Source organism: Heliconius melpomene, chromosome 20 (assembly GCF_056956725.1).
Source record: "Heliconius melpomene rosina isolate 202511_hmr_F chromosome 20, ASM5695672v1, whole genome shotgun sequence".
Taxonomy (NCBI): Eukaryota; Metazoa; Arthropoda; class Insecta; order Lepidoptera; family Nymphalidae; genus Heliconius; species Heliconius melpomene.
Window position 1 is genome coordinate 4,516,564 of NC_140408.1, and position 16,856 is coordinate 4,533,419.

At 34.7% G+C, this 16,856-nt stretch overlaps 1 protein-coding gene across 5 annotated transcripts in view; it reads right to left on the reverse strand.

The window, feature by feature from the left end:
- The window catches only part of LOC146527625 (adenylate cyclase type 1-like), a 74,017-nt gene that overhangs the window by 9,300 nt on the left and 47,861 nt on the right, over positions 1–16,856 (reverse strand). The window contains exons 8-16 of one of the 5 annotated variants that reach the window (XM_085204868.1): positions 12,729–12,887; positions 12,272–12,416; positions 12,027–12,200; positions 11,010–11,090; positions 9,992–10,045; positions 8,985–9,170; positions 8,223–8,501; positions 7,698–7,996; positions 312–471 (exon numbers count right to left, since the gene is read on the reverse strand). In XM_085204868.1, the coding sequence (XP_085060994.1) occupies positions 312–471; positions 7,698–7,996; positions 8,223–8,501; positions 8,985–9,170; positions 9,992–10,045; positions 11,010–11,090; positions 12,027–12,200; positions 12,272–12,416; positions 12,729–12,887 (1,537 nt within the window). Of the gene's footprint in view, positions 1–311; positions 472–7,697; positions 7,997–8,222; positions 8,502–8,984; positions 9,171–9,991; positions 10,046–10,931; positions 11,091–12,026; positions 12,201–12,271; positions 12,417–12,728; positions 12,888–16,856 lie in introns of all 5 variants that reach the window. The other 4 variants (XM_085204870.1, XM_085204869.1, XM_085204867.1 and 1 more) reach the window with 4 other exon arrangements.

Sequence of the window (16,856 nt, forward strand, 5' to 3'; positions counted from 1 at the left end):
CGTTACGCGCGGGCCTAAGAACTGTCGGACGCAAGTGCCTTGCTATACAAGTACCTGGGGCGCGACCTCCCGGACGCCCAAGGAAGCGCTGGTTGGATGTCGTGATGCAGGACATGAGAGCCAATGGTCTAACCACCGAGGACGCAAAAGATCGTGCAAAGTGGAGTAGGTTAAGTAGGAAGGCAGACCCCGGTAATAGCCGGGATTAATGCCAGGAAGAAGAAGAAGAAGAAGCTTGGGATGCCTTAACACCAGGTTGGTGCGGGATAGAGCGTGAAGCTAAAAAAATAATAAACATACGACATCTGTACCTGCAAAGCGTCCATATCCCGTTTCTCATCTCTCGCCTGCACCTGCCAGAGAAAGTCCAGCCTGGCGGTCCACTCGGTCTGCCGCGCGTGCAGAAGCACGGCCAGCGCCAGCGCCAGCGTCCACGCACACGCCACATACGCTGAGCCTACTGAGCCCGGACTGGAATTAAATGTATAAAAATTATATATATATACTAGTGGGCCCGGACGCGGCTACGCCCACGAAAATATAAGCCTAAATAATTAAAATAAGTTAAAAAATAATAATAAGTGGAGATTTATTATTAGAAAAAATATCTGAGTAATCGAAATGAACAAACAAAAGAAGTAAAAGTAACTAAAGGAAATTCTTAATATTAGAAAAAATACCTAAAGTTTGCCGTGCGCCCGTACTAAACATTTTTCTATATTAAATAATTATTAATTTTTGCGAACAATATTAAATAAAATCTCAAATGATTAAAGTTATGATATTTTAAGTGTATAACATCGGTATAGATAACCGAACTGAGATAAATTAATTATAAGCAGCAAATAATTACATAAAAAATAATAGTAATTCGAAAATCTATAAAAATTTACAAAATCATCAAAGTCATTTGCCCGTTCGCGTCAGTCATACTCATACTATGCCGCCCGAAGGCTAGGTCATTTGGAATCAGTCACATCTTAATTATTTATTAGAATGTTATACAGTAAACTATAATTTCCATCAAGATGAAATGCTAAAAGTGACTCTTATATTTATTTTCATAAGGATGAATATCAAATTATAGAAATCATCTAATTTTTGTTAATTAGATCTATATCGGCGCGCGCCATGATGCATTAAGCAAACTCACTTTGGGTGACGTTTTCTTAAAACAGCAAACTTTGCAAGCCGTTGCTTAGCAACGCGTAGCGACGATTGTTATTAACATGGCGGAATAAATTCCTTGTCAAATTAATTATTTTAATATATTGGTATATAACGAAAATATTACAAATATGAGAAAAAAAAAGTATCCTATGTTCATCCCGGGACCCTCAAGTATCTCTATATGAGTATTTTATCACAATTAAATTAGCGGTTTGGCCCTGATTGCGTAAAGGACAGACAGACAGACAGACAGACAGAGTTACTTTCGAATTTATAATATAGGTATGGATTTAATATCACGCTGCTTCGTACATATAGATGCAGACAGAAGGAACCTGTAATCGGACCCACAATCGTTTAATAAAAAGGGTATATTTTTACCAAAATTAAGCCCTAGTAAACTTAGAACCATAACAATAATAAATAAATGAAAAAAAGCAAAACAAAAGGAAAAAATAATATAAGGTTAATCCGTAACTATTTGATAAAAGATATTTTATTTTTTTAAGTGTAATTAAAGAAAATTACTTAAATATAAGTGCGAAGCTACTTTAATATACATGAACGAAGATAAGTGACACGTATGTCCATTTTTTGTAGACAGACATTCTAAAGGCCATACATTTTGCTTTGGTTAGCGCAACAAGACGCCACCATTTATTTAAACAATCAAAATATCGTTTAAATATATTCCTCGGATGCTGTACGTAAAGTATCTACAATTTACAGCTAATATATTTCTCAATTGCACAGATAAATTTGCTACATGCAATAAAGTATGCAGCTTATATCTACAGGTAGTCTATTGAATTAAGATTTTTATGTTCATATATTTATATTCATATACATCTACAGTAAGTTATCAAATTTATAATCAACTAGCGGACCCGGACGCGGCTACGCATGCTTGATATATAAGAATATAATTTCTATAGAAATATAATTTCAATCTAGATGAAATGCTAAAAGTGACTATTATATTTATTTTCATAAGGATGAATATCAAAATGACGCAGTAACGAACGCGGTCGCGTAGCGACGACGGTTGTTATTAACATGGTAGAATAAATTGCATGTCAAATTAGAAAGTATTTTAATTTATTAGTACATATGTGTAATGTAATATTATATAGCCTATAGCACTTCTGAAGAATGCAGCTTTCATACAAAACAAAAACAAAGTAAATCGATCCAGTAGATCCAGAGATCTTAGCGTTCAAACAAACAAACAAACAAACAAACAAACAAACTCTTCAGCTTTATTATATTAGTATAGACTAGCGGACCCGGACGCGGCTACGCCTGCTTGAAATATAAGAATATAATTTCTATAGAAATATAATTTCAATCAAGATGAAATGCTAAAAGTGACTATTATATTTATTTTCATAAGGATGAATATCAAAATGACGCGGTAACGAACGCGGTCGCGTAGCGACGACGGTTGTTATTAACATGGCAGAATAAATTGCATGTCAAATTAGAAAGTATTTTAATTTATTAGTATATATGTGTAATGTAATATTATATAGCCTATAGCACTTCTGAAGAATGCAGCTTTCATACAAAACAAAAACAAAGTAAATCGATCCAGTAGATCCAGAGATCTTAGCGTTCAAACAAACAAACAAACAAACTCTTCCGCTTTATTATATTAGTATCTCAACTTTTTCACGATTTAGTCGGTTTTAATAAATGCCCCGTCCCGAGACCCTCAGGAAAAAAGGCATTCACTATATTCTTGTTTATACTACCCCCTTCTCCTACCCCTTGTTAAGTTAGTAAATAAATAAATCAAATTAATACATATATTTAAATAAAATACTGTTAAATTAGTGTCAGTTGTGAGTTTAATTTCAGAAGTATGTGAATTTGTGTGTGTGTGGATGATGACTACGTGTCCGCTATTGATAATTGCTGTGGTTGCGTTACGAAAACGGTGTCTCCAAGAACTTTATTAATTATGGTGGAGGAGTGTAATGCTGCCTGTTTCTGAAGGATTTGAATATTTATGTATGTATCTAATTTATCGCAATATCGCTGAAGGCTTTTTGATACCACTCCCGTGGCTCCTACGATTATCGGAATAGTTGTGACTATGGTGTTCCATAATCTGGAGAGTTCAACTTTAAGCGGATGATATTTGCTAATTTTTTCTAGTTCCTTAGCTCCAATATTATAGTCAGACGGTACTGAGATGTCAATAAGGTAAGTATGGTTGTTTGTTTTATCTATATATATCAGGTCAGGTCTATTGTGTACTATTGTAACATCTGTTTGTACCGGTAATTCCCACATTAACTTCGCAACACTATTTTCTCTTACAGTTGGTTGTTTTAATTCCTCCTTCCACCACAATTTATTAACCTCCATTTTGCTTTTCCTAGCCAAGCACCAGAATATATACTGAACTAAGTTATTATGTCGTTTTACAAAATAAGTACCGGCAAGTTTCTCACAACCTGCAAGAAGATGTTGAACTGTCTCGTCCCTACTTACGCACAAGCGGCATTTGCCATCAACATTCCGCTTCAATATATCTCGCTCATGTTGGCGCGTTATTACTGCCTGATCTTGTATAGCAAATATGGACGATTCCAGTGCAGGTGAAATAGTTTGTTTCTTCAGCCATTTAAACGAGAGTTCCCTATCAATATTGGCAAGATCAAGAACTTTTTTAGGGAATTGTCCATGTAAACTCTTATTTCTCCAAGCTTCGTTTTGTTTTTTTATTATACAATTTTTGATTTCAGATTTACTGTGATTATTACCGGACGTTAATTTTAATTCTGTTTCTATTTCTAGTGAATCTTTGTATATTGAATATTTTTATTCTCTCTTCTGGTCGTGTGTCACTATTGCTTCTATTAAATAATCACTTTTCTGATCTAAATATAGTTTGTACTTCAAAATATGAGCCTTATATAAATTTTCTGTATTAATTAAACCTCTACCGCCATTCGTTACGGGTAAATATAGTCTCTCTAAATCTGCTTTTTGCCGATGGACCTTTTTTATTGCTAATAATTTTCGTGTTTTGACATCTATTCGTTTTAAATCACTATTTTTATAATTAATCACTCCAAATGAATACATTAAAACTGGAACAGCATACGTATTAATCCCCTTTATCAAATTTCTTGCGTTTAAATAAGAATTTGTAATGCTTTTAACTCTCCTAAAGTACTCTTTTGTTAATTGATCTCTAATATTACTGTGGTTTATTTTTCCCGATTCGTTTATTCCTAAATATTTGTATGTTTGATCTATTTTTAACTGTTTAAAACTATTTCCATTCAGTAGTACATGTTCATCACCTTCGGTGTAATTCCTATGTCCAGCAGTTATATGAAGAATATTACATTTATCAAATCCAAATGACATACCTATATCGGCAGTAAAAATTTCTACACTATTCAGTAAAATTTTCAAGTTAGTTTTGTTGTTTGCATACACTTTAAGGTCGTCCATATATATGAGGTGATTAACCCACACGCTGTCCTTCAGATGGTATCCCTTTTTGTCATATTTCCCTAGAATGACTGATATCGGATTGAGAGCCAAACAAAATAGCATTGGAGACAATGAGTCGCCCTGAAAAATGCCCCGCTTTATCTGAATCGGTCCAGTAGTAAAAGAGTTTGAAGAGCCCTTTGCCGTCATCACAACTTTCCATTTTGGCATAGCTCTTTCCAGAAAGAATTTGATAGCTGGTGGGCATTTGTAGATATCTAATACTTGCAAAAGCCATTCGTGCGAAATACTATCAAACGCCTTTTGATAGTCTATCCATCCCATACTTAAATTTTTTTGACTTTTGTGAGCATCTTCTAATATGGCCTTGTTTATCATTAAGTGATCTTTACATCCACGGGCCCCACGACGACAACCTCTCTGCTCTGGGGCCATGATATTATTTGCAGCACAATGGTTGTAAAGTTGGTCAGCCAATATCGAGGTTAGAAGCTTGTACATACTCGGCAAACATGCAATCGGGCGCCAGTTTTTAGGTTCTTCGGTATCCAGATTTTTTGGTATTAAAATAACCTTACCAGTAGTTAACCAGTCTTCTAATGGTTCCTCACCCTTAAGAATATTTGTAAATAACATTGCTAGATGGTCGTGCATTTTAGAAAAATATTTTAGATAATAGTTTTGAATTTTATCTTGTCCCGGCGCCTTCCAATTCAACATTTTACCTACGGCGTGTTTAATCTGTTCAGTAGTAATTTCTTCAAATAAATGAGTATTTATAGTTGTGTCATTGTGTTGCCTAATATCGGATATCCACTTCGCGTTATGATTGTGAGAGACTGGTTGCGATAAAATGTTTTTCCAAAATTCTTCAGTACTGTCTTTACTTGGTAATTTTATATTAATATTTTCTTGCTTGTTGTTTAAACTTCTATATAGTCTATGTTCGTCTTCTGTAAACATTTTATTTTGTTGTTTCCTACTATTTATTTCCTCATATCGTTTTATCCTACCTGCTAATGCTTTTATTCTTTGTTTCAACATTTCTTCTCTATTTTTATGCTCTATTTCGTTTTGTATATTATACTTAGAATACAGTTTTATTTTGATTTTTATCATTTTTTTTGAATTAACTCCTCTGGACATTTCTATCATCTGCCCCAACTCTTTCCTCAAACGTTCTATTTTTACTTTTACTCTTTTTTTCCATGGTGGGTCTGCATGCGGTTTTGTTGTATTACTAGGTGTGTAAGGTGATTGATTATTATTTATTATTAAGGTTTTTGCAGCCGAATAAATTATATCGTTTGTATCTCGAAGATAGCAAGCACCTGGCAAAAGGTCCGGCAAAAAGTTGTTTATAATTGCCAAATTTTGTAGATATTGCTTATTAATTTTGGCTTTTGGCAGATACTCGCGCTCTTCGATAGCTATTTCCTTTGTTTCAGCTAAAATGTTAAGGAATTGATTAATAATTGGATTTTCGTAATGATCAGCCGTTTGAGGAACTGGCTGATTATCAGGGTTAAATGTTTCCCTATTTTCATCATTAAGTGTTGTTGGTTCTTCTATTGTTTCTTCTATTATATTATTTAAGGTAGTTGATGTATATGTCTGAGTATTAATGGGTGTGTAAATGTTATTGTGTTGTATTAGTTGCATCTCTATTTCAGCAGACTACTTTATTCGATTCAGTTGTTCTTGTGATATAAGGTTCTGTTTTAAAATTCTACGCGCTTGGTTAGACAGTGTATTTCCATTGAATTTATGTATCTTTGGATTGTCAGGGTTCCGTTCTTTAAATAGCTTTTCTAATTTTCTTATGTATTCTGTCCCTTCATGTTTCGCCATATAATAACAAAACATTAGCTCCTCTTCCTCTGATTGTGTCCACTTTCTCCTCCTATCACCCTGAGATTTATCCACGTTTATTGAATTTTGGCTTTCTCTACGAATACTGATTTGTGCTGGTTGATTTGAGGAAGACGTTGATGATGTGGATGTTGTTCTTGATCGAGTGTTATGTATGATTGGTGTGACTGGTGTTGATGCCTGTTGTGATTCATTTTCTATTGTTTTTTGTATTGTATCGAGTGTATTTTTTGGTAAAACATTTTGTTTTATGATTCTTCGCGCTTGATTAGATAAGAGACTTCCGTTCATGCAACTTTTTGAGTTTGTTGGATTACGTTCTTTATAAATATTTTCAAGTTTTCTAATGTATCCTCCACCCTCACTCCTGGCCTTATAATAACAGTACATCAATTCCTCTAATTCAGCTTGTGACCACTTTTGTTTTCCTGCAGTTGTTGAACTTATCGTGGTCCCCACGGATGGACCGGCCGAGTGTTCGACAGGAGATTCCCTTCTCGGCAAAGTCTCATTCGTTCCTACCCCATACCCCTCAGATTCGGCTGTGACATTTTCGGTTTCCCCGACTCCCGCCCGCCTGTTCAACGGAGAGCCACTGGCGGTCCGCATGCTGTCATGCCCAGCGCCAGCTCCAGACATGCCCCGGCGATCACCCCCGGGTAGCGACCCTATACGTAAATTCTTAAATTGTCTCTTCATGATTAAGAAGGTTGCTAGTGCTCCTTTGGCCATCGATTAAGTCACCGTCTGATATACAGACTTCGATGTTCCACCCCTCACGTGGCATAGATCTTACAGCCGGACGTGGAGTTAGACTATGAGGGGCTTATATTAGTATAGATTATATTATATATTATATATATATTATATTATATTATATTATATTATTAAACCCACAACCGACACTAATTTAACAGTATTTTATTTAAACATATATATTAATTTGATTTATTTATTTACTAACTTAACAAGGGGAAAGGGGGGGGGGGTGTTTATATTAACAAGTATATAGTGAATGCCTTTTTTCCTGGGGGTCTCGGGACGGGGCATTTATTAAAACCGACTAAATCGTGAAAAAGTTGAGAAACCAATAATTATTATAATATTATAATTATAATATTATAATCAATAAATAAATCAACATTAAGTCCTTAACGGACTACAACATTTTCTATACTTACTCAGTCATTAGGTCATAGCAATCGAAGAGATGTTTATGGTAAGCCAGTATCACAGTGACGTAGCCGGCCGTCATCACCGCCAGGAGAATACCCTTCACCAGTATAGGCAGGCGCAGGAAGACGGCCACAGCGAGCATGCTGAGGCAGCATCCCAGTGTGATGTACAAGGGGATGGGGCAAGCTCTATGGTCAGTACTACTCCATAAAACTGCTGACACTTTGTCAGGCGCCGATTGTATGTCACCCATTGTTACGTTTTCTGTTAGGTTCGCACACACATTTACTTCTCGGCAAGTTATCTGTTGAAGGGATATTATAAGTTTATACAAATATTTTTGATACTTAGAAGTATTAAATTGATACTATTGTAGTTGTATAGTAATTGAACTATTGTAACACAAAAAAGACTAATTTATAAATAGGTTTTGTGTTATTTTGCATTATATTATGTTATTGTTTTACATTTTTTGAAAGTAGTTACACTTAATTTCATTACCTAACAATATATGTTACATATATACATACCACATTAACTTGTCCCACTGCGTAGCCGAGCACAATGGTGAAGGTTGTTATAGCATTTCTAAGGGCGAAAGGTCTTGATACATCACACGGAATGAGTCTAAGTCGCGCTGCCAAAGTAAGAGCCAGCACAGCCGCGGACCACGCGAAAGCCGTGACGAATAGAAGCAGTAGTATTGTTGTGCGTGGCAGGATCGCAGCTTGAAGTGCCCCCGCCGCCACCAGCGCTCCCAGAGCGGCGCTCAACGACCCCGCCCAACCACCGTCTGTTGACGCTCGGTACTGAAACAGAATGGGTAATTGCGACTGAAGTTTACAAACATGGTAACAAATAAACACGGACATTGAAAAAAAATTGTAAAGTCACGTCGTATGTATGGGATGCCTTTTGTTAATTAACTACTAATTGCTCTCCCCTGCTACATTTTAGATTTGCACATCAAGTGACATCTAGTGGTGAAGACCAGCAGATTTAAAACAAATAAAAAACAAAATTAAAATATTCTACAAATTATTTGTAAACTATTATGTAAAACATTCATTTTGTTCATGTATTGATGAAAACGTATAACGCCAATATAACAAAACAAAGTTGTATCTCATGTGAATCTTACCGATACATTCGAAGCGATCCCTAAGGTATTAAAGAAATAAGTATTATATTTCCAATGAATCATACTCGATTATTTATTACATGTACTAAACAAGATTTATAAATGATTCCACGGTAATTCGATCTGGTCTTACATGGAATGCGATCGTTACCTGTGCCTCTTTATCAGCATCTTTGAAACAGAGTGTGAGCAGATGGACGTGTGTGGCCTTCTCCCGGTGCACGGAGCGCGCGTCTATCGCCTGCGCCAGGTATTTGTTGACGCGGTTGGTAGGCTGATGGTACACAGAGGAATGACGCTTTTTCAGAGGCCGCTTCGATTTCTCCGTTACCTTATTCTGTATAAACATAATTAAACTTCAATACTATTGATTATAATTGTCGATTCTGTTGACATTACACAGGTGGAATTGGCGGAGGTTCAGTTATTACGTTACACATCGAGGGTCAGACGTGGGGCACCGGACACATGTGGGGTCCACAGCATGCTGACGCCATGCTCCATTTAAAAATTGGACTGACCTTAGAAATAAAAGTTCCGGAATCCGAAGCAGCATAGCATTATTAGAATTGCAGAATATAGTTTATCAAAATTTAAACATCAATAAATTGAAAACAGTGATTTTAAAATTTCCAATTAAAAGATACAAGAAAGATTCACGTGACAATTGCACACACAGAGTAGACGTGTCTCATAGAGTTGAACTATTTAGACATAAGATTACATCAAAGTTAGTTATACAACTAAGTTAGAACCCATCGTTAGAGATCCATGCAGGTTATGTTGTGGTCATGCCATGCCATGCTGAGGTAGCTAACCGGGATAGCAAGTGAAACACATTTCGGTGCATTCGGCTTTATTCTCAAACAAAATTTTATAAAAACAATATCATGTATAGTTTCACAATTTTGAAAGAAAATAAGTCCCCATAACAAAATAGTGATATATAGAGTGTAGGTTTTGAGTGCTCGCGTTTCTCTTAAGCTTGGTCTTCAATTTACCCGATTCATTTGACGTTAGAAAACAAAGGTGCGAACGATTCATTCCTGAGGTGCGACCCTCGACCATAAATAAGACTCCTACATTTTTTGGGATATTTAGTGTCACCTGGTGAATGGAAAACAATAATACACATGAAAAACACTTTTCTGCGCTTACTGTTTCAGCGGGTATTTGTTGTGGAACTAAATGTAATGTCCAAGAGCGGAAAATCTGAAAAACAACGAGCAGACGTTCCATGTTAGATGTTGGAACATGTTCTTCAACATTGAAAACATTAGTTTACCTAATTTATATTGTACTGTAATATAACATTTAGGTACATATCTCATCAACCTGGGACATTATTTAAGCTTGGAGTTCAATTAACTAGGTCTCTATTTCATATATTTAACAAGAATAAACGATTTACCAATAAATAAGAAGAAATATATTGTGCAATTTAAGAATTGTGTTTCTTAAAAATTTGGAAAATGGTGTGGATGTAAGGAGTGGGGTGTTTTTGTTGGTCGCATAAAATTTTAGTGCGAAGCGAAAAGAATCCAATCCCTCGCAAAATATTTTTATAGTGCCGTAAGAAAGCCTGAGAGCATAATATGAAATTTCAGAAAAAGCTGCAGATTTAGTCTTAAAAATCACACTCGAAAACCATACTAACTACTAGAAAACATTAAGCGAGGTTATAGTTGGCTGCGCATATGAAACGCATTGACTTAATGCATTTCATGTACATTTTTGTAAGCAGAAAATAGGACGCTATAGTCATATGGTGAAAACGAGACAATTCAATGTTATATTTTAAGTATAACTATATCACTGATGAAATTGTTAACGTATTCATATAACTATAATGTTTGTTCATAATCTACACCCCGTTATATCGCAAATTATACAATTCATTTAAAAAACAAAAAAAAACAATATGCAAGAAAACTATCGAATTTTGATACAAAAAACAAATCTAATAAATAACATATTCTTGCATATTGAGCATATTTAACTTGTCTATAAAATATAGCATAATATGACTCTTTATAGATCGTATAGACAAGTCAAGTGCATGGTTAAGGCATTGGCATTGCTAGGTGCTATCGGTGACCGTGGTGCGCAGGGCGTGGTGCTGCATGACCGCGTCGAAGGTGTGGTGGTGGGGGGCGGTGGTGGTGTCGGTGCTCACGTGCTCCCCGCGCAGGGCGGCCAGGCGCAGCGCCTCCGCGGAACCCGGCTCGGCGTGCAGCGCGCGCCGCAGGTCCAGCACCTGTCAACCCGGGCCCTGTCAAGCTGCCACAACTTCGTTGGCTACCACCGGACCGATTTACTTTCCTTTGGCATCCATATTCGAATATATATATATATAGATATATACAATAAATATTTCGTACTAGAATATTTTAGAATTTCGACTGTGTTATAAATTGACATATTTTGGGATGTATTGTTTTATTAAATTCAATGACATCGTATTTTAATGGTACCTACTAAAAATAGACCTAAACCAAAAAAACTTAAATTTTGTGACTTGCAGTAAAGAAATCATTTAAAACAATAGTTTTAGAACCAATTAATAAGTATTTCGTTTTTTTTATTTTTGTTCATAAACTTTCTAGTTTATCGTTAAGTTTGTTGCAACGACTTAAAAAATACATTTAAGTATGTCGTTGTTATAATACAATACGTTTATTTGTGGCTTTAATTTATATATTACTTCAAGTAGTGGTAATTTGTATAATCAAATTAAACTAACACCTATTACCATACTGCTTAAGAAACCCTTTGAATGGCAGATTCGCACTAAACAAATACTATAAACTTTTAAAACTAAGGCAATGTAGCGGGATATTCAGGAAATATAATTTTTTAAATATTGTACTTACAAAACATTTAAAAACTATTTACCATAAACACACATTGAGGTATAGAATACAATAAAATTGGAGTAAAAGAAACAGACTTACCTTTGAAGTAATAAAAGTGCAGTTCACCGAAAAAGAATTATCACTCAATAGAAAACATCTGGAGAGAAAGAAACGTGGTGGACATCGACCTCGTATCATTTGGTGTGTCCAGTACGATATGAATAACGTCCAAGTGCAAGTTCAAATTTTAAAAAGAAATTCAAAATATAAAGTGTATTTATAATTTACTCGACAAATTTTAATTAATATAAGGAAGATTCATTTTATGCGAAAAGTACCTTCCTGGCAGCGTTCGCCTTCAGTTCCTGAGGCGAGGCGGCCATATTGGAAAATGGAACATCTACGTTGAACTTTATTGAGTGTAACAATTGCACTACAACATTAGATACATTTTTGAAAGACAGCTTCCGACGAGATCCAGATCCTAATCCCACACCCGCTGACAGACACATCTGTAAATGTAAAGGAAATTAAATAAAGCATTCTCAATATATCATCAACCTTTTAGTAGAAATAAACATACTTTTCTTCGTCTAGGTGGTGGTATGATGAAATATGTCTGAATGGAATGATCGCGGAGATATGCATTTCGACTAGCACCATGACCTGGCTCTACCTCGTATGCTCCTCCAAGACATTCTAGCGTGGCTTGCGTTATATGTACCCGGCTGGAAAATATTCAAGTTTCAAAAAATAATTATTGTACTATAATGTTATTGCGTCTATTTTATATTTAATTAAAATTATACGTGTGGCCAGACGAGGCGCATGGGCTCAAGGTGTGACGTACAACATATTGTGGGATCGATTTCCACTTGAGGAAATTAAATACTAAATATTGTCGTTTATTCTATGGTGTCGAGGCAACACTGACAAATTCAGCGGAAAATGGGGAGCGGAGTGTTTTAACACCAGGCTCTCTCTGTCTATCCTGCTACATGCGAAATAAAAATGATACGTAAGAACTATTCATAATTTACCCAGGTTCACCTCCAGCTTCCATATTGTTCGCAAGCGTTACGTCGTTGGACCACACGTCGTACTGCCATTTCCGTAATCCCAAAACCCCACAAAGAACCCGTCCAGTGTGAATACCTACACGCATGTTCAGCTGCACGTCTGTTGCTTCCACTACAGATCTATAAATAAAGAAAAGTAAATAAGACACGGGTTTTCTTAGACTTAAGATAATTGACTGATTGATTGATTTATTAACCGTATTTTTTCAACGGGATTCATGGAAATAAACTTTACTCTTGGTTTTACTAAACTAGATTTATGTGATTTAATTAGATAAGAGTGTAAAATACCCAATGTTTATACCAACAGTGATGTGAGGCATTCGCAAATTGCTATGAAACAAGCGTTCGTCATATCATCATAATATGTGGAGGCAACGAGAATTGGCATCAAAACACGTCAATTTTCTTGGCAAGCAAGAATAAAAAAAATCTTCTTAATATAAATAATATAGTTCATGTCGTAATTCTGTATTTTAGCTTAAATTAGCTTTTAGTCCTGCATTAGGTATCGCGGCTATGCACATTGTAGGTGCGCAGCGAAGTGTTATGAATGAATCCATTCGAACGCACGCAACATCCACACTTCAAACGTAAATGGGGTCGGTGTGGGTTTATGGACTATTTCATACAATAATAACATTGTGATATAAAATATTTATATGTTTATATAGACGCCAGTCGTGGCGCAGGGGAACAAGCTTGCGACTGTAAACGAGACAGGTTGTAGGTTCGATTCCCACTCGATTAAATGAAATACTTAATATTTTCATTTCTTCTAGTAACGAGGAAAAGCGCGGTGTTGAGTTACGTCATTTAATTTGCAACGCCTCCAGAATAAAGTGGGAAACGAAGTAACTTAACACTAGGTTCCCTCTGTTTACACACCTACTTAAGAAATAATTTCGTTGAGTGTTAATTTGTATTAGAACATATAATAATAATAATATTAATTAATCCTTGTCAATTTCGAATTAAAATTATAATTTTGTAAGTAGATTTGTTTGTCGCTTAAAAAATATTTACATGAATAATAAGCCTAGAGAATATAATCTACCTTTCTAGATATTATTTAGTATTATGTTGATTATGTCGCATTTAATAAAAAAACATATATAATTTTGTAAACACATGATAATAATTTAACTTAGAAGGACTCGCAAAGTAAAAATTCTGAAAAATTTAACGTATTATAATATGAAAACTCTTTATCTAAGTTTCAATACAGCCATTTAAATTTAGCTAACATGTCTAATATACTCGTATTTACAGTAAGTAGTAATATTTCTAGTTAATATAGTATAAGAAAGAATGCAATGGCGATAAACAGTACGGTTTATAGCGACGTTTGTGAGACCACACGCACAGGAACTCAGATTTACTAAGGCAGTATTTTCCAAACTGTACAACAATTATATTTTCTACAAATAACCTTCAAATAAATCAGGCAGAGGGAACCTAGTGTTAAGACACTCTGTTCCCCACTTTCTGCCGATTCTGGAGGCATTGCGTGTTGAGTGGCACAACTCAACGCTGCGCTTTGCCTCGACACCAGAGCGAAGGAATGGAAATATAAACATAAATAAATATTTCACTTCCTCGAGTGGGGATCGAACCCACAACCAGTCGCGTTTACAGTCACACCCTTGTGCCGCTGCGCCACGACGCGACGCCTCACTTTAAACCTTCACTTTGTCTGAAAGAAGAACGGGAAAAACAATTTGGCCCTATTGCTATAACATTTTATCTGTTCTGTTTCTTATTTACTTAGTAAACATGTTTCACTTCCGAATTGGCAAGAAACGTTTTAACAGCTTTTTTGGTAAATGGAAAAAGCACAAAAGGAAATAGAAAATAAACGAATAATGTGACGTAGAGTACAGGAAACATATATATATATATACATATATTCTTAGTATATTTTAATTTCCAAAAAATGCGTATAGAGTTTATATAACTAATGTAAACAAAATGGCAAACGAAGTAGTTTGCAGCTGTTCTCGTATAGGATAACTGCTTGTGTATTTTCTTTATACTACATATCTGTTTGTATATCAATATTCTATTTCATAGTATAACAATGTCAATAGACGTTGCAATATGCTCTTAAAAAGTGAACAAGTACTAAGAAAATTTAATTCAATTTGTATCACTAGCGCCTGTGTATCTCGGCCAGTGTGTTAATTGGCAAACGTCATTTTGATTAATGGTTATGGCTGATATGCCTCGTATTACTTCCTAACTATGGGCAAACTTTGATACTAGTATTATTTTAGGGATAAATGTCAAGAACATTCACATTACCAGGCACAAGTGTTTGACTGTAAACGCGACTGTTTGTGGGTTCGATATATTTATATAAAATATTATTTTCATTTGTTAGTGCCTTACTACTAGGTCCCCTCTGCCTATCCTGCTACATGCGGAATACGGCGTGAAGCTGATTTTTAATATCCATATTACGTAAAATAATAGAGTAAGCATTAATGAACAAATATACAAAACTATTAAATAGTTATTTGTGTACTTTGTCAGGAAGTATATATATATATCAAACAACTGTAAAAGGCGTTAACGTAATTACGTTAATGCGATTGTAACTCACACGTCACACACGTACTCGCGTGTATTTAAGTCATAAAGAAATAACATTATAATAGTTTTAATTTGTGTATTGATGTTTTTCTATTAGAACCCGTTTTTAGTGTAACTAAAGCCATTTATTATGATTACTATCAATCTAATATAAATATAAAGTTTTAATCGTTATCACAGATCTTACATATTTATTAGTCTTTCAAGCTTAATGTTATAAATAATTGCACCTCCATAAATATTGTATATTCAGTTTTTTACATTAAAATGTCGCATATTTAAATATTATTATATTTAATTTCAGATTCATGCTGTATCCCGCGCACAGCAAGGTAGGCAGAGGGAACCTAGTGTTAAGACACTCCGTTCCCCACTTTCTGCCGAATTCTGGAGGCATGCGTGGTGAGTGGCAAAACTCAACGCCGCGCTTTGCCTCGACACCAGACCGAAGAAATGGAAATATAAACGTAAATAAATATTTCACTTCCTCGAGTGGGGATCGAACCTACAACCGTCGCGTTGCAGTCACACCCTTGTGCCTCTGCGTCACGGGGGCCTAGATACCTTTTCGAAAACAAAAACAATGTTTAATTGATGATATATTTCATACATGTTTTATTTATTGCAGCAGTTTGTTTACAATAACGTTATGCCATTATAACTTCATTAGCTATTAAAATTAAAATATATTTTTAACAACACCTAAGCTAAATTTCCTCAATCCAACATAATAATACTATATAGTAAAGAAAGAGATATGTTACATAATATTTATAACGTGACACTAAAGAAAAATACGGAAGAAAAGCTATTGGTTACACAGGAAATGGTTATGTTTGAAATCTGAGATGTAAACTAACACTAGTTCCATATAAATTATTGTAATATTTATGATCCGTCACACCTCGTCCGGCGATGGGTGTCATTTCTATACAATATTTCATATATTTTGTAAAAACTAGCGAACCGCTCGCGGCGTCGCCCGCTAAAACCCACATAATTATTTATTTACTAATCTGAATTACTTTCATGTTCTAATACCGTTATATCTTTAAAACCAATCTAAAATCAATCTATACATCAAAAATTATAATTTAAGCTAATTTAATAAAAAAAATGTAGCACCGATTCTGAAATTAACAAACGGATTTTTTTTTAAATCATGCTTTTCAGTTCTATTACATTGATAATAATAGAACTAAAAAGAATGATTTTAAAAAAATATATGTAATCTTTTATAATTTTGATGTATTATTTATCTCTTAAACCTTTGAAAGTTATACCACACACTCAACAAAACAACGTGATTACATAACACTAATATTTCTTTTATTATAATATTAATTTTTTTAATCAAAAAATATTATAAAATGAATAATGAACAATAATCTTTAACCTCTTCAGCAAAATGGTGATTTTTTTATTAAGCTAAACAAAACACCACATTTAATTCTTAATATAAAATATATAATAAAAGTATTATTAAAATAAACG